The following is a 27,235-nucleotide window of genomic DNA, read 5'->3' on the forward strand; positions in this document are numbered from 1 at the left end:
CATCTGGCCCCAGGTGACTGGTTGGAGAATCACGGCACCGACACTGTAGTGCAGCTTCTTCAGTGTTCGTCTGTGCTACAGGGGGAGGTTTCAGAGTTTCTCCTCTTAAACTAGAGCTCCTCAGGCACTGGAGATGAGGCTGGTGTTTGTTTCACCCCCAGCACCCAGAGGAGGGGCAGGCACACTTGCTGGTCAAATTACATCCCATCTGCCCTTGTCCTGGGAAAGCTGTAGATACCTGACCCAGACCAGCCGAAGAGCCTGTGGAAGAAAAGTTGGTTGTCGAAATGAAACCAAAAATCTTTTTTATTAGTGAGTGTTTGTACAAAGAGACTGAGTCCCTCATACATTCACATGCTCAGAAAACAATCTTCACCCATGAAGGATTGGTTCTGCCACTTCCTAAACAGATACAAAAATATCCTAATTCTAAACAGACCATCTCAATTACATGGGTATCCTGAAGACTCAAGAGGAATTGTGCAGAGCAGAATCGCAGTCATCTCAAAGGATGTGTTTATGGTAAAGAATTTAATATTAGCTAAATGCCTCTCCTTGCTTTCCTCTATTCCCACTCTACCTCCCAGCTATTGACAAATGTTTCCTATAATGTAAAATGATAGCCAAATTACCCAATATCAACTTTTCCAAAGAGGAATGTTATTTTAAAAAAAAAGTACATAAAGTAAGAGATTTAGGAATGCCACACCATTGAAGTTATTTACTGAGACCTGATACTAGATCAGCTATTGCTACAAATGCTACAAAGGAAAAACAACAAATTTGCATTTCTCTAGTGTTTTTCACTTTTCAGACTTCTCCCAAGTATCAATAATTCAAATAACCACTCTACATGAGTATAGGTACAGAATATTCTCTCCAACAGAGAGATGATTTGCCCTAATGCTATCCAGTGTTACTGATAAGAGTAGGATTAGAACTCAGATTTTATTCATGATTCTGTATATCACCTACATTTCATCATGTCCCTGTATACTATATCTCCAAATGCCCTGGGAGTGTCAGTTGTCAAAGCACATTAACATCTCCAGAAAGGAGATGGAAAACAGAGCGAGCGTCATAAATCCAAAGTCCCCAAGTCACAAAGCAGCTAACACAGTGAGCAAGCAAAGAAGGACTAGGGGGCAGAGGAAAGATGACCCCTTTAACAGAGCCCCGGTTTCATATAATGCAGCTCTCTCCAGAGAAGTCACAGATCTGGTTTGCACATGAAATCTTCACATTTATGCAAGTTGCCTCAAATTTAAGAGCAAATGTCATAGTTGCCACAAAAAAATTAAGACCAAATTATGGGGTTCAATTTGAGAACCTGCATATTTCATGCTCGTATTTGCCCACAGAACCTTTTTGTAGAGGTGCCATTAATTTCCTGGAACTCTCTGAACAGTGTCAGAAATGTTACTATAGAACACAGGCGGCCTGCCCTATAGACCACTACAGTGCAAGGAACTCTAAGCCCCCAGCAAGAGTTATTTCAGGATTTACTCAAATTGAAACTAGTAGCCAGCTGTGTTAACATTTCCTTATAGAAATGTTTCTAGTGACTAAAAATATCCTCTACCTTTAGCCTTTGTTAAACTCTCTTGGCAAAATCAAAAATTAAATTGTGAATAGTATTAATATTGATTCAATATGAAAAGCTCTTGATCTTTCAAAAAAAAAATCTTATGTTTTTGTGTTTAGAGAATTTGGATGCTCAGTAACACTATCAAACATTATTTCAATAGCAAAACAAGTCTTCTAAGACAGAAAGCCTTTTGTATCTACTCCTGCCCTTTCTTTTATTCTTTTTGAATAAAAGAATATTTTGCCTCATTCTAAAAATTAGTTCAGACAGCCTGACTGCTGTGTACATAAGTGTGGGGAACTGGAGCACAGATGTAGCATAAATGTATTAAATCACATGGCAACTGATTTTCTCCCACTGGTGTCTACTTGATCAACTGACTACTTGAGTTTCTTCCAACTGCTAACATACCCCTCCTGGTCCCAGGGAAAGCACCTAATGCCTTGTATTTTCAGAGCCATGAGTAAGCCATATCCACCTATTATGGTAAAACCACTTTCACTTCTATTTCTCCATAGGGAAGCAAAAACCTCTACACTTTCATTTGGCAGGACCTAAGAAATATAGCATCTGGAGTTACAAGATAAAAAAAAAAAAAAAAAAAAAAACCAGGAGATAACAATGAAATACTTCCAAGTGAAGTTAAGTCCCAAATCAGATGTGCTGATTTTAAGTCCTATCTGTAGTTCTTAAGAGTTGTGATAACTGGTTAGAAGTTCTTTTCCCATCTTCCCGGTGTCTATTCTTGATGGGTCCAGGATTCTGGGGTCTAAAAAAAATTAAATTCTAGTGTTCTTTTCAGGTTTGGGAGAAGTTCAGCAACCAGAAAGATTGATCCAGCATTAGTATAAAAAGTTAGGCTCTGTTACCAGTGAGGTGCAGCTCCCTGATGAGCTCAGCCTACTCAAGATGGTATGTTGATGGTATGTTGATTCCAGCCATGTTGACACACCATTGGAAACTGACACAGAAAAATGGCTCTGAATTTTAAAAGGAGTCTGACATGGTGATCTCTGCTTGTAGTCTTCTGCACTTAAGGCCATGAAGTCTGAGAACCAGAGTCTTAATCCACGACATAAGGATTGTCCTCAACAATGTAGATATTGTCTGCTGCTCGGTTACGCATTTCAGCTGCATTTTGCAAAGCTCCAATTGGAGGGCGATTCACAAAAACCATGCTGCAGAGAGAATGACTCAAGTTAGGGAAACAGACCACATCCAGTTTTAGCAGAGCATTTGTTCTCAGGTAGGACAGAGAATTTATAACACCTAGAGTCACTCAATTTATGAAATGAATTGAAGCTTCCAGAGTGGCAAATATGTTGTAGGAAAGCTGTTTAATAAGCAGAAAACTGGGCCTCCCTGGTGGTACAAGGGATTAAGAAGCAACCTATGAAGCTATCCACAGCCACTGCAGCACAAGTTCGATTCCTGCCCAGGGAGCTACCCACATGGCACAGCAGACCTTTCCTGTCTTGCCCGCTGCTCCCCTCAACAATGTATTTCAGTCAATCCTCCTGTTCTGTTCCCCACTCTGTCTCTGGTGAATCCTCTCACCTCCCACGCCTCTGGTCTGTACCCCAGTTATTGTATGCATAAATACATAAATCTTAAAAAAAAAAGCAGAAATTCCAAGCTGTATTCAAAAAACTCAGACTAGTCTCCTGCAAAAGACTCATGTCATAGAAGACAAAAGGTGAAAATCTAAGGCAGATGTTAAGCATCCAACAAAGGAACTAAAACAAGTTTTGTTTCTATAACTAAATCAACATGCATATCCTCAAAGGTGGCTAAGAGAGGTACTTGGCTATGTTTTCCCAACTGTCAGGGAAGGTTATTAAATCTATTTAGTGGTCCACATCCTGTGTTTAAGATAAGCATAGAATGCAAAATAATTAAAGCATACTGGACATAGTAAAATAGTAGTGTTTCACATAAGTATGTATTGGATAATGGTGTTAGAAATCTTACTGTGTCTTAATGTCCAAATGCAAAAGCCAGGATTTAGGTGATTTTTCTAACCTGCACACTCACGTAAAGTGTGCAGAAAGGTCATGAGGGTTTTGATACAGCTACTGTTTTATCATTTGTATATGGTGACTGTTTAGATTACCTAAGTCTGCCAAGAAATGACGTAGGTCATACTGAGTCATTATTCATCTCTGGTCTTGAAATGAACCAATCATACATGTGTGAAAATAGTTTAAATGTCAAATAACTCAAAATGTGTCAGGTTTCATAAAGCTGCCCGCAAAGTGATGTCAGATGGAATGCTCGTTTGTATTATGTCTTCTTCTGCTCTTTTATTCTTTTATAACATTTTCTACAATAAGTATTTTCCTGTATAATTGGGTGATAAGAAGTAGATCTTTTAGAAAGCTAGCAGTGAAAGGACAGAAAGCAACTAAAAGGAGAATGACTATATTTCATGTCTTTCTGCCATGAGGAGTAATTTTTTCTCCCATTCTGGGAACCACATCATCAAAAACTTGTATAAACATGGGTTTGGGAATCTGAAAGTCCTAAGATTGAGACTTTTACCTGTGGAGTGGTATAAACTTGGATGTCACTTAACATTTCCAAGCCTGTTTTCTGACCTGTAGCTGAGACTAACAATAGTGCCCATCTGTGGGATTAATGCTGTGAAGGGAGTGACTGCGATCACAGAAACCCATGCTTGGCTATTGTTCTCTGCACATGCTGTGGTTGGCTCATGGACCTGATCAGACACAAGGAAGACTATGTGTGTGCAAACAACAAATGGCAGAGAACTAGAATCATGGATGGCAGGATGGATCTTGAATCAGAAAGACCTTGCTTAATGCCCCATCCATTCCTAATGGAGAAGGCTACTGGGATTTGGAAGGAAGGAGTGGTCTCCTATCATGTGTGTAAGCGGAGACCACAGTGCCAGGACACAAGTAAAGGGAATTTAGGTTTAAGTTGGGTAGTAGGGTGGATTTATAAAAACTATAAATTTGGGGGCCTCCCCTGGTGGCATAGGCGGTTGAGTGCCACGCTGTGAAGCTGTCCACAGCCTCTGCAGCACAAATTCAATCCTGGATGGCCGGGGAGATACCCACATGGCGCAGCAGACCTCTCCTGTCTCCACCACTGCTCCCTTCAGCAGTCAGTCTGCCTGTTCTGCTCCCCACTCTGCCTCTGGTGAATCCTCTCACCCTCCCGCATATATGACCTGTACCCCAGTTCTTTATGCATGAATAATTAATCTTTAAATATATATAAATAAAAAATAAAATAAAATAAAAACCATAAATTCAAATGCCTATGAGGCCAAATGACTAAAGTAAAGAGCAGAATGGGCTGGTATTGGAATAGGGGATAATGGAGGCTGTTGGAGAACTGGAGGCACTTGTCTTACTTCAGGCTGTCTTCAACCTGGAGTTGTCTTCATGAAACATTGCAGAGCTCCTTCAACTCCTTCTGGCTCAAACATCCTGTTACTCTGGTCTATATTTCCCCCTGGTATTTATCTGGAAACACTAAAAGAAACTTGCTGATTTGCTTATGAATGTTTGGTCTGGGGCCTCCCTGGTGGCACAAGGGTTTAAGTAAGGAGCAGCACTATGAAGCTATCTGCAGCCACTGCAGCACAAGTTCAATCCTCTGCCCACCAGGGTGGTGACCCACATGGTACTGCAGACCTCTCTTGTCTTGCCCACTGCTCCCATCAGCAGTGTATTTTAGTCAGTCCGCCTGTTCTGCTCCCCAGTCTGTCTCTGGTGAATCCTGTTACCCCCTCCACTCCCACACCACTGGCCTTTACCCCAGGTCTTGCATGCACAAACAAATAAATATTAAAAAAAAAATCTGTCTGTATTGTTTTATCTCTTTGGACTATATTAGGCATTCAATAAACATTCAATATACAAAGCACTGAATGAAATCAAAGAAAAACCAAGCATCTCATTCAAAGGTTCCAACAAACAAGAAGCTGATTTAGTTCTCCTCCACTAGGATTGAACTGGTCCCTCAGTAGTGGCTATGGTATAATATCTGGGAATTACAAATAACTAAGGATTTCACTAGAAGGCGAGGTCAGCAAGAGATGTGCTCTTTATATGAGGGATTTCAAGCAGATCTGAAGAGATAATTCTCCAAAGAAGACACCCAAATGGCCAACAGGCTCATGAAAAATGCCTGTCGCCACTTATCATCAGGAAAATATAAATGAAAACCACAAAAAGGTAACATCTCACCATGTCAGAAAGAATAGAAACAACAAATGTTGGTGAGGATGTGAGGAAAAAGGAACCCTCCCACACTGTAGGGAGGAAGTAGACTGGTTCAGGCCCTGGGGAAAACAGGGAGGTTTCTCAAAATATTAAAAATGGATCTACCATATGATCCAGCAATACCACTCTTAGGTATCTATCTAGAGAACACAAAAAACACTAAGTTGAAAAGATATATGCACTCCTATGTTCAGCACAGCACTATTTACAACAGCCAAGATTTAGAAACAACCTAAGTGCCCAAAAACCGATAAGCTGACAAAGAAGATACAGTCTTTATTACATAATGGAATAATACATAGCTATAAAAAAGATGAAATCTTACCACTTTTGACAACATGGATGGAATTAGAAATAAGTCAAAGGAGAAAGATAAATACCTGATGAGTTCATTCATATGTGGACTACAGAGGAAACAAAAAAATGACCAGACAAAACCAAAACAAAACAAAATCTAGGAATTGACTGCAGAGCTGAGGTCAAGGGGTAGAGTTGAGCAAAGAGGAAGAAAATCAAGGAGGGTTATTGATATTTGAAGATCTGTGAACTTGAACTCCTAAAACTTAAAAAGTGATGTAAACCAATATTACCTCAATCAAAAATTTTGTTTTAATTTAAAAATTTGTATAGATATATTCTAGATTTTTCAGGATTCAGAGTTAAAGATGGAAAGTTCAGGAGGAAAAAAAAAAAAGGACAGCGAATTTTTTTTTTTTACTAGAGTAGAAGCATCCAAAGGCATTGACACAAGCCTTCTGACCTACCTGAGTTGCTGCAGCTTATTCCTCAGGCATAAATACTCTAAAGTGGGGAGGAGGTGAAGAGAAAATAAACATGTCAGCCAAAGAGTTCATGAGATTTTTGTCCAAACAAGAATGTTATTTCTGCTATTATTGTAACATGAACAAAACCTATACAGAGGTCAGAGGCTGAAAAATAAATTAAGAAAGACATTAAAAAAAAAGAAAAAGTAAGGGGAAAAGAAAAACACAGACTGGACCCATGCCTGGTTAAGTCCTTTGGAATCTGTAGGACCTATGCATGCCCCTTGCAGTTAAGTGTCTCCTGTTCATTCATGGTTTAGGATGTCCACCCAAGCACCCTGGCTTGCTTTAATGAACTGCTAACCCATTCTGTTTAATTTTAAAATAGGAGGCTGTGGTTCTTTCATAGGTGGCAGCTTACACATACACCACACATATCACACCACATACACACCCCACACAATGCCAGACACACCACACTACACCCACACATACCCACACAGCATACACACCAAAGACACCACATTATCCACACAAAAACACACACACTACACCCACACCATACCATATACACCACACTAAACCCATGCACACACACTATACATACCAAATGCACCATACCACACAACACACACAGTACACCCACACCACGCATGCTCACCATACTACACACACACACTTTCAAAGCACTTTGTTCAGTCCTAGCCCTTTGCCTCTTCTGTTAAGGGGGTGTTAATCTCACATAACCCCTCATGGGACTGGAAAGGGGACAAGAAAAGTCTTCCTCATTACAACAATTTGTTGTCTTCCAAATCCAAACTCTACCTGATAAACTATTACTTAGGATTCAGTTTCTCCTATGGAGAGTTTAAATTTCATTTGTATTGTGACAAGTCAATGATTTTAAGGGAAAAAGAATAAAGTTAAGAGCCAGGGAAGTTACACAAAACCCAATTCACAAGCCATATGAGCTACTTGAATGCAGGCAGCTGGTCCTGACCCTTGCCTGTCCCCAGGGGCACAGTCCTGAAATGACTTACTTTTGGCAATCTTGACAAACAAAAGGATGAGCAATACCGCGATGATTATACTGACAATGATGGTGATCAACTTAGAGGTGATGGTCCAGGAATTCTTTGCTGGCAACACACGCTGAGGAAAGATCAGAGGATCAAAAAAAGCATCTTGTTAGTTATGGGGAAGAAATGCTTCCCAAAGAGCACATCCACACATGTTTGTCTTGCCTGGCCCTTGGCTGCTCCTGGATCCTGAGGGTAAGTAGGTGGCGAAGGATGTAACCAGAGGGTAGAGTCCCAAGACAATTCAAAATACAAGATGTGCTTTGGGATGGTGAGAATGCTTTCAGATCTTGCTTGGGTGGTGTTTGCATACATGTATAGGTTTGTCAGACCTCAAATTGAACACTTCAAGTGGGCACACAGTATTACATACAAATTATACATATTTTCAGAAGTCAATAAGTGACTTCCTTAAATAGACCCTTTTATGATATTAAAAAAGAAAAAAAATTTTGTTCATCTGTAAGTTGGCTTGGTGATGTTGTCTGATGTTTTCCAATATGCATCCAATCATTGAATTTGGGACTTGAATACAGACCTTATTTTCACTATAATACAAGATTCTAAACTCTGATTATATAAATGGACCTGAAAGTGGCCACTCACAGACATGACCCTGAATAACAATTAACTTAAATGCTGTGCAACTGAGTAAAAATGAGACTTTTATTTAATCTCCTAGGGCAGTACATAAAGCACCACTGCCTCCTGGAATAAGCTCGAAATAAGCCAGGCATCATGCTTGAACACTTTCCATGACTTAGGTCTAACCCCCAAGCATTCCCACAAGGTAGGGACAGTGGAAGATCAGAGAGCGGGTCAAGGCTGTCCTCATGTAGAAGATTAATCTCTGGAGTTAGAAACACAACTCTTCTACTTAGTAGTTACTGTGTGACCTGGACAAGTTATTTAACCTCTCTGAATCTCTGCTTCTGTGCCTGTCCTCTGCAGCTTAAATCAGGTTCTTGGGAAAGGCCAAGTCTATTAACATTAGGAGGAAAAGGAAGAGGCTAACTTAGCATTTGAATCATCCTAGTTTAAGGGCAGAATGGCAGGGGTCTGGGAGGAAAAACTATCGCAATCCCCCTATCTACTGGGGTAAAATGGCTAGAAGGAACACATGTTGAGGAAGCCGACCTTGCTTTCACTTTTTAAAACATTCTGTTACATGAAAACTGCATGTTCATTTTGGAACGTGCACTTCAGTGTAAAGATAGAAAAACAAAAATGAATCTTGACCCTAACATCCAAAAATAACCACTATTACTGTTTTTCCTTATACATTCTTCCAAAATGTTTTCCTTCTGCTGTTTTTCTTAATATATTAATATATTCAGAAGCTTGACTACTACCTCACATCATGCACAAAAACCAACTCAAAATGGATTAAAGAACTAGACATAAGACCTGAAACCATAAAATATATAGAAGGAAATATAGGCGAAACACTACATGACATGCACCTCAGACATCTTTACAGACGCATCACCCAAAGCAGTGATAGTGAAGGCAAAGATCAACATCTGGGACTACATCAAATTAAAGAGCTTCTGCACAGCAAAAAAGACAATAGCCAAAACTAAGTGAAACCCCACCAACTGGGAGAAAATTTTTGCACCCAACACTAATTATAAAGGACTGATCACAAAAATCTACAAAGAGCTGATGAGACTCAACAACAACAAACAAAATAATCCAATCAAAAAATGGGCAGAAGAGCTAAAAAGAAACTTCTCTGAAGAGGAAATGCAAATGGCCACCAGGCATATGAAAAAATGTTCAACATCACTTGTCACTTGCAATCAGGTAAATGCAAATCAAAACTACAATGAGATGCCTTCTCACACCAGTGAGAATGGCACATGTTAAAAAAAACTAGCAACAACAAATGTTGGCAAGGATGTGGAGAGAAAGGAACTCTCCTGCACTGCTGGTGGAAGTGCAAACTGGTCCAACCACTATGGAGAGCCTTGTGGAGATTCCTCAAACTATTAAAGATAGAGCTTCCATATGATCCAGCAATTCCACTCCTAGGTATTTACCCAAAGGACGCAGAAACATTAATTCCAAAGGGCACCTGCATCCCTGTGTTTATAGCAGCACTGTTTACAATAGCTAAGCTTTGGAAACAACCCAAATGCCCAAAAATAGATGACTGGATCAAGAAGATGTGGTGCATATACACAATGGAATATTACTCAGCATTCAAAAGTGATAAACACAGGCAACATGGATGGTGCTGGAAGGGATCATGCTCAGCAAAATAAGCCAGAAAGAAAAAGAAAAATACCAGATGGTCTCATTCGTAACAGGAATCTAGCAAACCTAAATATGGACCAGGAAAAGAATAACTATAAGAAAGGAAAAAAATCAAAATCAACAAATAACTATGAAGCAGAGACACTCTTTGGGAGGGTGGGGAAAGGAGGGATTGGGGTCAAAATCGGGGTTGCAGTTGTATGGGGAATACAAAAATTAAAAAAAGTAAAAAAAAAAAAGAAAAAAGTACAAAAAAATAAATAAATAAATCTTTTAAAAATATATACTAATATATTCAAAACAGATTAACAGAATATATACTATTTTAAAAGTTTTTTCCATATAACGTTAACAGTCACTGTCTTCCCAAGTCAGTAAGTGTACTGCAGTAACTACGTTCTATGCAATCTACAGGCCTGCTTTGCAGGCTAATGATTCCCTGATTCTTGTTGGTAACATTTCAAAATTACTAATGGCAGCAATGAATATTCTTTTTTATACAACTTCATGTCTTTTTTCAACATTCTCCTTAAGACAGAGTCCAGAAAATTGACCTACTAGGTTGAAATACAAGCCAGTGTTTTTCAAGAATCCTGGAGGCATCTTGAAGTGCTCAGTTAAGGCACAAAAAGCCAATGACTTCCCCCTGCCTGTCCTGGACTTGCTTCTAAATTGCTTCTACTTGCTGCTAACACCTATCTGCAGGTAACTGAGGTCAAAAACACCCCCACTTTCTGAATGGTTGGTGATTTTCATACGCAATGTAAAAGTCACACTACACAGTGACATGGCCCTTGCATTGTGGCAGCCTGGATACTCAGTAGGCAACTGCAAATCCAGCCCACAGCCATCAGATCCACCAGTGCCCATGCTAGACAAGTGCTTGCTGCCACTCCTCCAGCTTGGCCTTCTCACTGTCAATAAGGCCTTTTGCCCCCACTCTCAATAATCCCACCAGGCCTGAACGGATGCCCCCTTACTATGGCACCTTCTCACATCTCACTGGTTGTGATCAGAAGGATTATCTCAAACTTCAAACTGCTTTTGCTTCCAAGAGTTATTTACATATCATTAACAAACAAACAAAAAATGGAGTTTCTCCTAAGGGAGCCAAAAGAAAATGTCCTATTGAAAAATTGGCCCAACTTATTCATCAGGAGGAAACTTTGAGAAGCATCATGAAATGAGGGCCCCTTAGATTTTTCTCAAGCTTACTGGGAAAATGTGAGAACATCTTACAGAATCACAAAGTGGTGTAACAGCTAGATACCTTAACAAGTCATTGCATAGGGAGTGCCCTCAAAATCTCCATATAGGATGACATGTGGCTTCTAAAAAGATATTAGGGGGCATACAGGCACCCTTTCACTGACGTATTTTTGTTGCAATGGCCTCCACTTTACAGCAATTCAAAGCATGTCATTTCCTTAAAGACAATTGAAGTTTTCCTTGGTGGGCTATATTAACTCATTCTCCTTAAATTAGTTCATTTTTTTTTTTTTTTGCAATGTTTGGCCAGGAGAAGCCTATAGTATGGTATGTGTGTGTGTGTGTGTGTGTGTGTGTGTGTGCACGCACGCATGTGTGTGTAAAGTAAAATATAAGTAATCAAGCATCTGATTAGTTGAATCTGGTCCACTTAGGGAACCCTCGTACGCTGTTGGCAGTATAGACTGGTCCGGCCACTATGGAAAACAGTATGAACATTTCTCAAATATTAAAAACAGATCTACCATGTGATCCAGCAAGTCCACTCCTAGGTATCTACACAAAGAATGCAAAAACACTACTCAAAGGGATATAGGCCCTCCTATGTTCATTGCAGCCCTATTCACAACAGTCAAGTTATGGAAACAACCTACATACCGAAGGACAGAGGAGTGGATTAGAAAGTTGTAGTGCATAAATATACACATACACACACATATACATACATACATAATATACATCATATATATATATATGATGGAATACTACTCAGCTATTAAAAAAAAAAGATAAAATCTTGCCATTTGCAATGACATGGAGGGAACTGGAGATTATACTAAGAGAAATAATCCAAAGGAGAAAGACAAATACCAGAGGGTTCCACTGATATGTGGAATATAAGGAAGTAAAACAAAGGGTCAGATAAAACCAAAGCAGTAATAAACCCCAGAAATATGACAGTAGAAATGAGACAACCAGAGGGGAAAGGGAGTGAGAGCAAAGTGGGGTGGAGGCACAATGGACTATAGTGGAGGACTTTGGATGCCTTCGTGTTTGGTATGGTGTGGTAACTTGTATCCAAAAGGTGTGATCCTATATCTTGGGATAATATACATATTGTTACCTCAATAAAGAAATTGATTTGCCTATGAATTAATTAATTAAAGCCTCCCTACTTAACAGTCAAATTCTTTTCTTTCTCTTGTTTGTTTTTTGAGACTAGATCAATATGTGGGTTGGTTTTGCAGAAGTAATCTCTAAATGTAACTTGCATCCAAGGAGATATACAAGAGAATCTGGCTAATAAAATAGGAAGGAATATGCTTACAGTTTGATTGGTATGCCAAGGGCCATCTGAAGACTGTGTCACAGTGCCATTCCCATCTGCTCAACAAGAAGGAAAATTAATTAAAATTACAAAAAATATTGAATTTCCACTGCAGACACTAAATATATTCACATTGCCTTCTGGCGATGAATGAAAAGTTGAATAATAATGTGACCAAATGCTGCGGGCATAGCAAGAGCCCTATCAGGTGGCCAGCAGTTATTCATTTATCCTTCGCGTTGTGCTTCTTAACCATTTTTCATGGACCCTTCATAAACAGCCCCTCTTTTCTTCTTTATGGAAACACGTGCATGCACACAAAGTATTCAGGGAAGTCACACAAGCTTGGAGTGGGAACTTTTAAAAATGTCACCTAAAGGTAGGGAATCATGGCAGCTGTGAATGTATCCATCAGTGCCCAGAGGCCATACACACCCAGAAACCAGAACCCCCTCATACAGAATGGACACTTCATTGGTGTTACAATCAGAACATGAGTAAAATATAAACGACTGGTTCCTACAACTCCTATTTTCTATGCCGTGTGTCTAGAAGAGGAACTCTAGTAGGTATCTGTTGTAGCAACCTCAAAACCAACAGGCATTACACCACCTCAATCCCATAAAGGATATGACGCCTTTCTATCTTGAATGTTCCCATCGCAAGGGTGTTTTTGAAAACCCTATGTGTAACACAGGACATTTGAGTTGACCTTCTTAGGCAACCACAGGTCAAATACAGAATTCTCTTTTTACAGAGACTCTCCCCTCTACTAAGCTTTTGACAGCTCACAGCAACTTCTCCCAGACCATTCTCATAAATGAGGAAACAGCTGAATGGGAAAACAAAGTGCCCATTCCAGGACAAGAAGCTCTGCTCAGGACTGCCACGTGCTGCAGTCCCATGAAATGAAAACTCTGTAGGTCTACAAGATATCCCACCAGGCAAGGCTACAGAACCTCATGGTGATGAAAGTGGACTGTTCATCGTCCCCTCCCCAAATCTTTACATTTTCTCTGTTTACCTTTTACTTAGTTTGAGACTACTTCTCAGCCAAAGGTAATATTAACCTAGGTTCAGGCAATAACTACAGTGTAGGTTGTGAGTGGCTAGTGCTATGACCGTCAGTAAGTCCTCCAGGTCTGGAACCGCAAGAACTTGAGTCAGCTAAAATTTGAGTTCAATACTGACAATGCCCTTAAGCCATGTGACCTTGATTGGAGTGTGTGTATGTATGTGTGCGTGTGTGTGCATATATGTGTGTATATGTAAAAATAAATGCATGCAATATGTGTTTATTTCTAGGTGGGGTAACCTTGAGATCCAAACAATTAACAGTACCCATCTCATAAAGTTGCTAAATTTGATAATGCACATAAAGGACTTATTATGTGAGGGAAACACCACCTATTATGAATTACTATGACATGATAAGGAGAGAAGCCCCAAGGTAGAACACCTCCTTGGGAAGTACAATGCACTTTGCAAACCTCTTTTCCTTCAGTCATCACAAACTTCTGGTGGGAAAAGGAACAACTTCCCCACACGCACACAGCTAGTGAGTGGAAGTTGAATTGGAGACTGTCAGTCTCCAAAGCAGAACCGTGGGGTCTCCCTTATGTGGCAATGGCAAGAAGTAAGAATTGAATTTATGTATTGAAAGAATTAAATTTAATGGCCCACGTGATCATGTCCCGGCCCCTGCATGTGTCCGTGGGTGAGGACCGTGTGTCTTCCCTGTCCCTTTCAGTCCCACATTGTTGGCTTCCAGGAGGCACCTACTCCCTAGAGACTGACTCGGGAACAGTGAGGATTTGGCTTCAGCATCTTAGACACTCCGCCAAGAAGACGGCAGTCACCAGAACCAGGGACACAGATGCTCTGGTGTCTGTTCCACTCTGGAAAGCTCTACCTTGACCAGGTTTCAGTGACATGGTATTTCAGAGAATGAGTCCACCACGCCTACTGCCTTGCTCCTCACTCCCTCAGCGTGTGGGGTACAGCTGAGCTGGCTGCTTTTCCCTTGTGTTTTTATCTATTTTCACTTGTTTTTGTGCCCAGAAACAGTCCACAAAAAGGATTCCATGTTCAAAACCAAATGTCACCATGATCTCATCCCAGCCCTCTGTGATTCTCACAGCAGGGCCACTTTAAATTAACCAGTTCCCAGGAACGCTTGGCCAAAGGGGGGCCATGCAGGGGACCCCCACAGACTGTCCAGCCCTGAGGACAATGAGTCAGACAAGACACAGGAGGAGTCTTGCCCAGCCTGACCTTGTCTGGATTCAGCAGAGGTACAGGGACCCACAAAGGAGCTTTGCATTACAAAGGGGTTCAGCATGGCACTCCCCAAACTTAGGGCTATGGGGCAGAGTTCTCTGGGAAAGATGACAGAATTCAGCATTGCCTTTCTCCACCACAGGAAAGAGTAGGGATTATATGGGACCTGCCCAGAATGGAGAAAATGGGGAGGGGGACACGTGGAATCTGGGGAGGGGGAAGCAGGGCCTCATTGGGACACACCTCTGCGTGCTGGGGTGGATGGCTTCAGCCAGTCTCAGAGTGGTTTGCACCAGCCTCACAAGGCAAAGAGCTTCCTGGCTGTGTTCATGGTATGAAGCTTAGCTAAAGAATAAATATAGGTGACCACTTTGGTCTGGATACTAGAGGGCTGGATTTAACTATTTTAAGGTCCTAAACACCAGGGAGCAAGTCCAGTACTAACTTTGTCCTCAGAACTAGCTTATTTGTTTTAGAAAAATGGGGATACACATGCAGACATTCCCAAATCCTCAGGCTACCTAGTCCAGGCACACTTACGAATTCTGAATACTCGAAGAGTTAGAGCTACAAGTGTATCTATCACTTACTGCCTTTTAACTATGTCTTAATTCTTCACCTCATTTCATCCTCACAAGCATTCTACAAGATTGGTGGTATGCCAGCCATTTTACAAATGACAAAAACAAATTCAGAGAGTGTAAGTCATTTGTTCAAGTCACACCGCTGACTAGACTCCAGGATTGACACTCAAGTCAGATCTGTCTTATTCTAGATTATGGGCTCTCAACAATATGTCAATGGTTATCAAAAATGGAATGCTTCCAGGTGTTGAGGAAAGGAGATGAAGTTACCTGTCTGGCAAGAGCACAGTGTGGAGCTGGTAGACTGTGAGGTGCTGGTTTCCAGCGGCGTGGTTGACTGGGTTTCTGTTGGTATCGGAGAAGGTGAACTAGCTAGAGGAATGAAAAGAATGGAAGAATTGTGTTCTATTGTGGAGAAGGACAAGATTTTTTTAAAAACCAAAGTGACAAATAATCATCAACTTGCCATCCTGACTCCACCCAGTTCCCTTGAAGGCACCCTCTTATCTACCCACTTCCTGTTGCTAAAATCCCCTATTACAAATTTACTGGAAGGGGGCCTTGAAGTGTCTTGTAATCATCTTATAGGTATTTCATTATCATGAAGAAATCTCATCCAGATAATGATCTGGATGGTTTATCAATTGATTGGACCTTAACACCCTAGCTCCTTCTGACCAGAGACTCATCTTCCAGTTCTCACCAAAAAGTGGGTGAGAAATCACCCACTTTTTGAAATCACTTTCTTTCTTGAAATCACTCCTTTAACTGCTCTCAGGCATCTCACCTTCCCTTCCCTGAAGAGGAGATCACTAGCTGCTTCACTGGCTCTGTTTTCCTTCCTCTGAGAGCATGACTGAAGTGTAGAGCAAGTTGGAGGTGCTGGAAGGACAAGTGCTCCTAAGCTTCCCTGGCTTCTCATCAGTCTCTCAGATTCCCCTTCCCTGCCGTGGTCTTTACATTTCAACATCACCTTTTCTCATTTCTGAACTGTTTCCCTGTTTTTCTCTAAGCCTGAACATCCAACCAGGAGGTGATTCTCTTTAAGAACTAAAAACAGGATAGCTGGGCCCCCACCCTGGTGCCCTAAGGGTTAAAGTCTCAGCACTATCAAGTTCTCACCACAATGCCTGAGTTTGAACCCTGGCCAGAGAACTAACCCACACATGGCACAGCAGACCGCTCCTGTCTTGCCTACTGCTCCCCTCAGCAGTGTATTTCAGTAGATCCACCTGTTCTGCTCTCCACTCTGTCGTTAGTGAATCCTCTCACCTCCCCACACTACTGGCCTATACCCCAGTTCTTCTATGCAAAAATTAAAATAAATTAATTAAAGAAAAAAATAAAGAACAGGACAGTTCAAAAAAGCATATGACCAGGGTCTTTACTCAACTTAGATCTGTGCCAAAGACCATTTGAGCTTAGCTTCTTTCCCAAGTTTGGGTCTTTGTGGGCATCTATCTTGTTTTCTCTGCTCCTTCAAACTTACATCCAACATCATGTGGATGTTTGTGGCAAGTAGTAGGTACTAGAGGCCCCATAAAGAAGGATCAGATGTAAAGATAAATGCCCCTGCACTGGATTGGCTCCATTGTTCTCCCTGTTCAACAATAGCCTCAAAAGCTTTAGGAAAACTATCAGGATAAGGCTCCATTAATTCCATCTCGCAGGAGGTCACATGCATCTATAAAGCAAGACTCTTCTGAATCTCTGCTTTAAACTAAGTCAATCACTTACGCATGTTCGCCCAGCCTCCTGCGCTAATCCGGCGAATCCATCCACCTTCCCAGGCACAAACTATGTATTAAGAAGCTGAATCAACATGGAGAAAGTCAATAGATTCTCCAGTGTGCTCATCTGCCTGGAACAAAGCATTTTTCTTACAAACTTTTATTGCTTTAAAACCCCAGTTTTAACCCAAAGCCCTTTCTCCGAACTCAGCTCTGAGCCCAGTGCTTCAGGTCCCTGCTGGCTAAATATACACACGGTTGAATGGGCGCCGAGGGAAATCAATGTGTTCCATTCAATTGTTCTGGTGAAGGGGTAGTGACATTTCTGTTATTCCTTGGAATCCAGTCACTTCAAGGGGTCAAAGGGCTTGGGAGGCTTTGAGAAACTCCCCAAAGTTCTCTTTTTTTCATCTTAGAAATAGGTTTAAATCTAAATGTGTCCTCCGAATGACAAACTATTATATCCTCCACAAAAACATCCAATTATTCTCCGTTTTTTGTGTTAAATCTGAATTCTTGTCTGTCAGTAACTGGCCGTATGAGCCATGTGGCCTGGACTGAAAAAATGGACATGTATGTTATAAATCCCTGAATCCCTTCAATCCGATGTTTACTTTTCATCCGTATAAATACCACCTTTTGCAACTTCTAGGCTACATAAATAAGTGAAAGCAGGTTAGAGTGAAACTGTGCAAGTCATTGATTGCTCTGAAAAGATGGAGTGATTCTATTGATAAAAAGGCATTTTCAGCGAGGATGGCAGATCAAGACAAACATCTCAACATAAGCTCAGGGTCTGTGAAAACAGCACAACCCAGTAGTTAAAGCACAGGCCCCAAATTCAAGTTAATGGAGGCTGAATGCCCACTTGACCACTTGTTATGCGGATGAGCTGCAACACTGAACTTAGATCCAGGGCCTGGGTTTCCAAGGTGACAACTTAGGGCTGATCCACACCCCCCAAGCACAGGGCTGTCGGCTGTCGGAAGAATTAAATGACAATACTGGTAAAGCCCTAAGCGTGGTCCCTGGCACACAGGAAACAGAGTTACTGAAATCTCATTTTCAAGTGGAGGGTCCCCTTCACACTGGAGTAAGTGACCCCTACTCAGAACTCCTGGGAAGCACAGGATGGTCCTCATCTGAGCCCAGGTCTCTGGCACTCCCTATTGTTTCCTAATAAATTTGGGGTCCACGGAACCAAATCCACATCTTCACTACATGTCCAAGAGCAGTAGCCTGACCTTGTATTTTCTAGGGGGCTAATAATGAATCCCTTTGATAACCGGACAAGAAGCTATGGTCACGCTCACTCTAAAAATGTACAAAGTGCAGATATTTTGGGTAGGGGGTTCACAGACCTGTGAAGCCCATGATGGGAGCCCAGATAAGAAACCTGACCTGGATTGTCCCTCTGCCTTAACACAATGCCCTCAGTGGTCTACATTGCCTCGCTGGAAGACCTCTGGGCACAGAAACACAGTGCTTTACCTGGCTTGAGGTTCTGCGTGGGTGTTGGCGTTGGAGGAGCAAAGGTGGAGACCCTAGGTGACGTTGGAAGGCTGGTGGTTCCAGCTGGAGTCAGAAATCAATATGAAGTAAGGATTAGTCTGATAGCAGGAAATAGTCCAAGAGCACCCCAGAGAGACTCTCCCAGGCAGGACTGGGCCCTTCTGTCCCAGGAACTCAGAGTTCCTCTCCTAGGTCATCAGACACCATGACTCTGAAGGTATATAGACAGGCCCACAAAAAGGAAACAGCTGTATTGAAATGCATATGTTTGAGGTTGAGAATTGGAAAATGATACCTGGGATTTGCATTGAAGCTCTTTGCAAAAACTAGCCATGCATATCAGACTTCTGTATCTTCATAAACATCTGTGCAGGAGGGGAACTGGCTACCACCTGGAACTGTCTTTGTCCTACCCTCAGTGGTGAATGACGAAGAGTTAGACCTTAGCTCTCAGGCCCAAGAATTTACCAAATAATAGTATTTGGTGCAGTCGTCTGCTGGCCAAGGGGAGGAACAGAAGGTTCCTGCATTTGGCTAGAAGGGGCCATAGGTGATAACTTCAACTCATGTCAGTCGGAAGTGGCAAAGGACCCCAAACCACCTACTAAAGCTCTCAGAGCTCCCCAGAGAGAAAGCTGAAATTATAATTAAGTTCAACACTGTATCTGATACACAAGCAGAGTCAATGAAGGACCGAATCTAGATTACTTTTTTTTCTCACCAGACACATTTTTTCCCTGCAAAAAGTTTCTTAAATCTCAACACTACTAGCTATAAAAGAAGACCTCAGGTCCCAGCATAGGGGATAATTGTTTTGAAGACACTTACCAAGCATGCAATTTCATTTGAAATCTACTCAAGTTTTGCCTTTAAGAGGAAAAATTTTTTTTTCCAATAAATTTTGTTTCTATCCCATACACAGCATTAGTCTGAAGCAGAGGTTAGCAAAGCTTCTGTAAAGGACAGAGAGTAAATGTTCCAGATTCTGGGGTCCTGTGGTCTCTTGTAATCACACAACTCTAGGTGGGAAACAGCCTTAGACAATATAGATACCAATGAAACTTTATTTATAAAACAGTTGGTGAGTCTCTTTTGTTATCTAATACAGCCCAGGTGACAGTTTGCTGACCTTGTTTTATTTTATTTTATTTTTTAAAGATTTATTTATTTGTTTATACAAGCACTGGGTACAGTCAGAAGCGCGGGAGGGTGAGACAATTCACCAGAGCCAGAGCGGGGAGCAGAACAGGCAGACTGATGAAATACACTGCTGAGGGGAGCAGTGGGCGGCAGGAGAGGTCTGCGCGCCATGTGGGACCCTCCTCAGGTGGCCGGGGAGCAGCCGGGGATCGAACCGGCACTGCAGAGGCTGCAGGCAGCTTCGCAACCCAGTGCTCAACCGCTGCGCCACCGGGGAGGCCCTTGCTGACCTTGTTTTAATGTGTAGTCAGAGGCTTTTAAGAATCCTATCCAATCCCCTCCCTCCAGTTTAAAATCCAGGCAAGGATCAAGAAGATGTGGTACATATACACCATGGAATATTACTCAGCATTCAAAAAAGATAAACACACGCAATTTGCAGCAACATGGATGGCGCTGGAAGGGATCATGCCCAGCAAAATAAGCCAGAAAGAAAAAGAAAAATACCGGATGGTCTCACTCATAGCAGGAATCTAGAAAACTTAAATAAGGGACCATGAAAATGAATAACTATAAGAAAGTGAAAATCAAAATCAACAAAAAACTATGAACCAGAGACACTCTATGGGGGTAGGGGGCAGGAGGGGAGGGTTGGGGTCAAAATAAAGGGGTTACAATTGTATGGGGAATATAAAAATAAAATTTATTATAAAAAAAAAAGAAAAAATGAGTACAGAAGAATTATACCTTAGTATAATAAAGGCCCCATATAATAAATTCATAACCAACATCATACTTCATGGTGAAAAGTGGAAAACTTTTTTAAAATCTGGAGCAAAACAAGGATGTCCACTATCTCTACTATTATTGACCATAATACCAGAAGGCATAGATAGAGCAATTAAATAAGAAAAAAAAGGCATCTATTTTGGTGTATTTTTCTCTTTTCTTTTTGAACAAAGAAACTTTATTAGAGGGTCATTTTATTTTACACCTCAGTTTGCTTAAAGTGAGTTTCCAAGAATCTATGGAAGATGTGAGAATTTACTGTGCTCTACTTTAAGGTGGCCAATGATACGAGGGTAACAACAGTTATCAATCGCAACAATAGTGATAAAATAATGCAACAAATGTTAAATAATAGGAAGATTTTTCAGCAAAGGTGGAATGTTCTGGAATTTATAAAATGTATGGAATTTCATCAGGTAGGTAGAGAGAAGAAACAAAAGAGTATAAACAGCAATGATGGACAAGTTCTCTGTTATGCCTCTCAAGAGTCAACATAGTTCCTATTGTGCTTTTTAGCTTTGTGAGTACCCTGAATGGTCAACTCAAAAATTAAACTTGCAAACTTTAAAAAAATAAATAAATAAAATAAAATCCAGGCAAAGGATTGATACTGACGCCGGCCTCAGTTTCCCTCAGTCAATAAATGGAAACAGAGTTTGAGGAAAAGCAAAGTGGTTTAATTTGTTGACAAATGAGGAGGGTAGCAGACTCACATCTGAAAGACAACCATCCTCTCCTTTGGCAGAGTGCAGGGATATTTATTCAAAGGGGAAAAAGGGAAGGTGGGCTAGGGTCTGCAAAGGGAAGGGGGAAGGAGTCAGCATGGAGACAGGTGGGCACCAGCTTGCTTTTTTCCAACCACTGCTGTTTAACTCCTTTTCTTTGGAATGCAAGAAGACAAACCTGTCAAACAAGAGGGAAATTGCAAGAAATATGGGAAAGACAAACTTGTTAATGCTTATCTAAGAGACTGGTCATAAAGAAGGCAAACTTGTCAAATGGGGAAACATTGCAAGAGAGGGGAGAAGACAAACTTGTTCATTCTTATCTGCAAGACCAGCCATTTGTAACTGCATCAGGATGAGGGACAAAAGCAAGCATGAAAACAGTCTGCCCCAGGAATGATGATGGAAACAATAATCTGGAGGAACCTGCCCTCCCTGCCAGTGGGCGAGACCTCCCTGCTGGCCAGCATGTCCCCTGGAAGAAGTGGGGAAACTACATAGAAAAGCCGTGAGGAAGCAGAAGCAAAGGGTGGGCGAGTGGAGGGATGGTCCCACTTCGCACAGGACCACTCAGGGACTTTGTAAACACCTGCTTCGAAGCACTAGAAAATTCTCCTGTGAGTTTCTTTCTATGTCATTTTCTTCGACTCAGCCACACCAACAATATAATGTCTCATCTCCAAATCAGTCATAACGAATCTCTCCTCGCTTTCTCCTCTGTCTAGAGTGCACAGTATGGCTGGTTTCTCTGGGCTTCTCTAAACTGCCTCCCAGACAGAGTTTCCCTACAGTCAGCTGTTTTCTATGCCAGAATTAACCTTATCTAAGTGTTCTTCAGAAGGGAAACAAACCAAGTCCAAAAGTTAGGAAATTACAAAGTCAAGTTCCCCTTAATTTAAAAGGAGAGACTTGGCTTATTAAAAGTACAGGTATTGGGCCTCCCTGGTGGTGCAAGGGGTTAAGATGCAACTTATGAGGCCGTCTGCAGCCACTGCAGCACAAGTTCCATCCCCAGCCAGGGAGCTACCCACATGGCGCAGCAGACCTCTCCTGACTCGCCCACTGCTCCCCTCAGCAGTGTATTTCAGTCAATCTGCCTGTTCTGCTCCCCACTGTCTCTGGTGAATCCTCTCACCCCCCCGCATCTCTGGCCTGAAACCCAGAGTTTGTATGCATAAATAAATTAATCTTTAAAAAAAAGGTACAGGTATTAAGTCCTATACTCCACATCAGAGTCTCAGGAAGAGCGCCAGGGACCAGGAAATCCTCAAGAACTGTTCCTTTTACCCAATGGCAAGGAAAACTAGGTTGTCCAATCAACAGGGAAAAATGTAAACTTTCCAGATGTGGAGGTTTCATGAAGTTCTTAAAAGCAATTGGGGAACAATTATAGGCATGCACGTTTTCATGTTGCAATATGATCACCTTAATTTTTCAACAAGTAATGCCTGTGATGTGATGTGAAATATGCATGAGGGAACCCCCAGTGTGTGTGTGTGTGTGTGTGTGTGTGTATGTGTGTGTGTGTGTATGTGTGTGTGTGTGTGTTGGAGAGGAGGACCTGAACTCCTATTGCTGATGACCTGATGGCACCCACAAGCTTCAAGCCGAGATGCATCTTAGCCACAGGGCCTCAATGGGCTGATACCTATATTATCCATTTGCAAGTCTCTTCTCCAAAATTGCTTTAAAATGTTAACAAAGGACATTCTAACATCCTTCTAAGACAGTTTCAGTGGGGGAGGGGAGGGACGGGAGGTGGTTCTTTAAGTTGAATAAATTCAGCTTGATATCGTAATGCCCTTTTGTCTTGTTTTTGTAGTTCAACTATATTCTTTCTTACATTCTTTTTGAAATTCATTTGAAAAAACATTCATAATATTTCACTAGGTGATAGTGGCTGCTCTTTCATGCCCCAGTAGCATCTTTGAAGCTCTGCTTTGGGAAGATTTTGGGCTGCCTGGAAAGAGCCTCCAGCCTCAGGTCTTGACTCCAGGTTGGTCTTAACACTTCATGCTCCACAAGTAAAAGCAATTCTATTTCCCAAGAGTTATTGGAGAACACGATTGTAGAAACCTTCCTTTTCTAACCGCAGAAGAGAAAATGACTACCAAACAGAAAACTCTATGTTCGCTAACCCAGGGGAAGGCCAAAGGGAGAAGCAGACATCTCACCTGGTTTGATCTCCAATGACAAGGTGAGCTTCATGTCATTAAACCAGCCCGGGTGCTCCACTCGGCAGCAGTAACGACCACTGTCAGCCTGCACTGCTTTCTCTATGGTCAAAGATACATTCCCGTGTCTGATATTCCCTTTCAGATCGTAACGCATGTTCCTGCGACGAATGACACGGGATCCATCCGTGGAGACGATCTCCTCTGTGCACCAGGAGGAGGGACAGGCCCCTCGGCCCCAGCACATGGTGGTGACTCCAGATGTGGTGGAGTAGGTGCAGGGGAGGGTGACCGGCTGCCCCTCCACCCCCCTCACTGTTGAAGAAGAAACAACAGCACCTGCAAATAGAGAGAAAACAGGTGGGAGAACATGGGTACTACACCTGAGGGGGAAAATCAAATACTGTCCAAAAATAAATGACAATGTAAGAAAATTTTTTAAAATTATAATTATATTAAAAAAGACCTCCATCTTTTCATTTTAAATATACTGTTGCTTTATTTTCTTACATGGTTGAAATGCTTGAGGAGCACATGACTTTAAGTCTTGACTCTTAAAATTTTACTATAAGCATTTTTTGTTATATTGCCCCCCAAAAAGCAAAAAGCAAAAAGATGTTATAGTCTTTATTGGCACCATTTTGTTTGATAGAGTTGTAGATAAAATGTAATTTAAACTTTTCTGTCATTAGGGTTCCTTCCTAATTCCTAAGACAGAAATCAACAGGTGAGAGGGAAGCAATATTTTCAGACTCGATGACTGGGACTGAATTTCTTTCCAAAAGATTTGAATCAAATGACAGTCTGGTCAGCAGCACACTCCTTACCCCGTGTTTACAGCAGCTACATATTCATGATGCACCCATCTCCATGAAATATGTTTGAAAATTTCTGTTGCATTTAAGGTTTCGATTCTCAATTCTTTTTGCAACATTAAAGACTGCTCTTACTAGGCAAGTCACCTCACAACGCCTCTCAAAAAAAAAAAAAAAAAGAAAAAAAACAGCTAATCTCTTGTTTGAGGTATTGTTGTATTGTTGGCTTGAAGGCAAAAGCCTAGTAAACACTTCAGAAAACAAATTTTAGACAATGGGTTTCTAAAACCTCCTGGAGTAGCTGAGGTTTATCATGGGCTTTAGGGTCAGTTCAAAAAAAATCCAAGTAACAATCCTTTCTCCTAACCTGTGACAGCCCACACTGAACAAGGTCCACTTACCCAGGAGAGCCAACAGAAAGGAAGAACATCCACGAGTACTAAGTTATGCCTCTTAGAATATGATCCAGCAGCTCCTCTTGTAGGTATCACCCCCAAAAAGCAAAAGCACTAACTTAAAGGAATATAGGCACCCTCTTTCACTGCAGCAGTATTCACAATAGCCAAGGGATGGAAACAACTTAAGTGTCCAAGGACAGAGGAGCAGATTTAAGATAACGTGGCACATACACACAATGGTAGCATCAGCTACAAAAAAAAAAAAAAAAAAAAAAGGGAAATCTTGCCCTGGAGGTGATGATGCTAAGTGAAATAAGTCAGAAAGAGAAAGACAAATACCAATGATTTCACTTATATGTGGAGTCTAGAAAAACAAGGGGTCAGATAAAAACAAAACAATAACACTTGATATCTGACTAGATATCTGACTATAGAACTGAAGCAAACGGGGAGTAGGGCAAGTGAAGGGGAGAGGGGTCCAATGGACGATGGTGGAGGAGTGTGGGTGCCTTGTTGGTGGGTGTAGTAACAGACATATGAAGAGGCGCCATCCTATACTTCTGAATCACAGACACTGTTATAAACAATGTTGCCTCAATTAAACACAAAAAAGTTTTCAAATAAAAACTACTCTTCTCTGGGTGAAGGTTCTAAAAATATGTTGTCAAGTGTGGAAAAGATAGCACTTAACAGAAATCTGAGATTTCTCTTAACTAACAAACTACTCATACTTGAATGCAGCTATAAGTTTGGGAGATGTTCTGGAAATAAAATGCCTTGTTACATAAAATAGAAATAAACTTTTTCAGGCCTCCCCGGTGGTACAGCGGTTGAGCACTGGGTTGCAAAGCTGCCCTCAGCCTCTGCAGTGCCTGTTCAATCCCCGGCCACCTGAGGAGGGTCCCACATGGCGCGCAGACCTCTCCTGCCACCCGTTGCTCCCCTCAGCAGTGTACTTCAGTCCTTCTGCCTGCTCTGCTCCCTGCTCTGGCTCTGGTGAATTCTCACTCTCCCGCGCTTCTGATTGTACCCAGTGCTTGTATAAATAAAATAAATAAATCTTAAAAAAAAAAAATCTAACCAATCATTTAAAAAAAAATAAAGAAATAAACTTTTTCTAAAAAAAAATGCCCCGTGTTTGGCAATTGGAGAATCTAGTTTTAAACAACTCATGTATCAAATTAAGTAGTAGAAATGATAAATACTTAAGAACGGACACTTAATTCAAATGCTGCATTTCAAAGTTTGTGAAATGCAGATAACTCAGTCTTTGCACACTAAATTTTAGTTCTAAATGTACATATTAATAAAGAAAAAAGAATGAAAAATCATCAACAAATAGGTATTTAAGCAACAAGGATATAATAAAAACAACCACAAGCTATGAACTGAGAGGAAATGACAGCAAACCATAGAGCTGACAAAGAACTTGCGTCTGTATTTGAAAAAGAGTTAGCAAGGGCCAGCATAAAGAATTCTTACAGTTCATTAATGAAAAGAAAGCTCAGTGTAAGTTTTTTTTTTAATTAAAACAAAACATTTTTTCCACTGAAATCCTTTTGTTCATGATGTTTCTTCCTAATCTTATATTTTTAAACTGAAGTACAATTGGTTTACAACAACTTTGTTAGCATTTTGGACATATAGGATCCCCCCTCTTAGTTGTAGTCACCCACCATCCCCATAAAGCACCCAGAGTCCTCCCATATGGTCCATTGTGCTCCTCCTACCTTCCCATCCCTCCCCCCTTCTGGATGCCTCAGATCTATGGTCACCTTCAAGGGCTGGCTTCAAACTTTGTCTTTGTCTCACCCTTTGCTTGGTTTCTCTCTTTTATTTCATTTCACCTAATACCATTTTTAGATTACCAATATAATTTATGCTAGTTATAAAAATCAACTTGTGGAATATAATAAAAAATCAATTCCCCTCCATAATCCCATGTCCAGAAATTTTAAATAAAGAATAAAGAATTTAAATTTTAAATAAAGAATAAGTTCTTTATAAATTTTGGAACAAGTCAATGCCTACATTCCCTTCCCTGCACCCATATCATAAAATGTTTTGAATTAAAATACATCTTTTTTAAAAAGAAATACTTGTACATGAATAAAAATCAATCCATCAAAACGCACAAAATGATCCAAGCAAACCCTTTTTGCCTGACCATTTCTCATCCCCCCTCCCACCCTCTGCTGACAACTGTTTCTATCTCTGAGACTTGCTTGCACAATATCCACCACCCCTTTTCTTTGGAAACACAATGGTAGTAGGTGACACGGCTCCATGTCAGGCCTCCTTCACTTGCCCTGGATTTTGTGACTCAGTGTTGAGGCAAATTCTTTGGGGTAAGACTTCATTTTCTTTACTCATGCACTGAACTTCTAGCCAAGTCCCAGCAGACCCCAGCCCCGCCCTCCCCCCAGCCTTCCCCCCACATCCCTGGGGCTTCTAGCCCCAGCCTACCTATTCACTTACCTGTCAGCAGGAGTAGAAGGCTGGCAATGGTTACCTGCAGATGCATGACGGCACTGACCTAAGCAAAGAGAAAGCAGATGAATCTGTGTGGTCCCGGCAGAAGGTAAGGAGCCGGCCCTGTTCTCAGA

At 41.2% G+C, this 27,235-nt stretch overlaps 1 protein-coding gene across 2 annotated transcripts; it reads right to left on the bottom strand.

Moving 5' to 3' along the window:
• Positions 1 to 2,605: 2,605 nt before the first annotated feature.
• HAVCR1 (hepatitis A virus cellular receptor 1) lies at positions 2,606 to 27,235 on the bottom strand. 2 transcript variants are annotated; one of them, XM_037498765.2, is made up of 8 exons: positions 27,108 to 27,235; positions 23,417 to 23,755; positions 18,568 to 18,651; positions 15,617 to 15,718; positions 12,483 to 12,538; positions 7,649 to 7,760; positions 6,609 to 6,645; positions 2,606 to 2,766 (listed from the first exon to the last, which is right to left on the bottom strand). In XM_037498765.2, exons 1-8 carry the CDS (start codon positions 27,151 to 27,153, stop codon positions 2,652 to 2,654), a joined length of 891 nt encoding a protein of 296 aa, XP_037354662.1. In that variant the 5' UTR covers positions 27,154 to 27,235; the 3' UTR covers positions 2,606 to 2,651. The 2 variants fall into 2 exon arrangements, with proteins under 2 accessions (XP_037354662.1, XP_037354663.1); XM_037498766.2 differs by lacking the exon at positions 18,568 to 18,651.

Source organism: Talpa occidentalis, unplaced genomic scaffold (assembly GCF_014898055.3).
Source record: "Talpa occidentalis isolate TD23 unplaced genomic scaffold, MPIMG_talOcc4v2.1 talOcc4.9, whole genome shotgun sequence".
Taxonomy (NCBI): domain Eukaryota; kingdom Metazoa; phylum Chordata; class Mammalia; order Eulipotyphla; family Talpidae; genus Talpa; species Talpa occidentalis.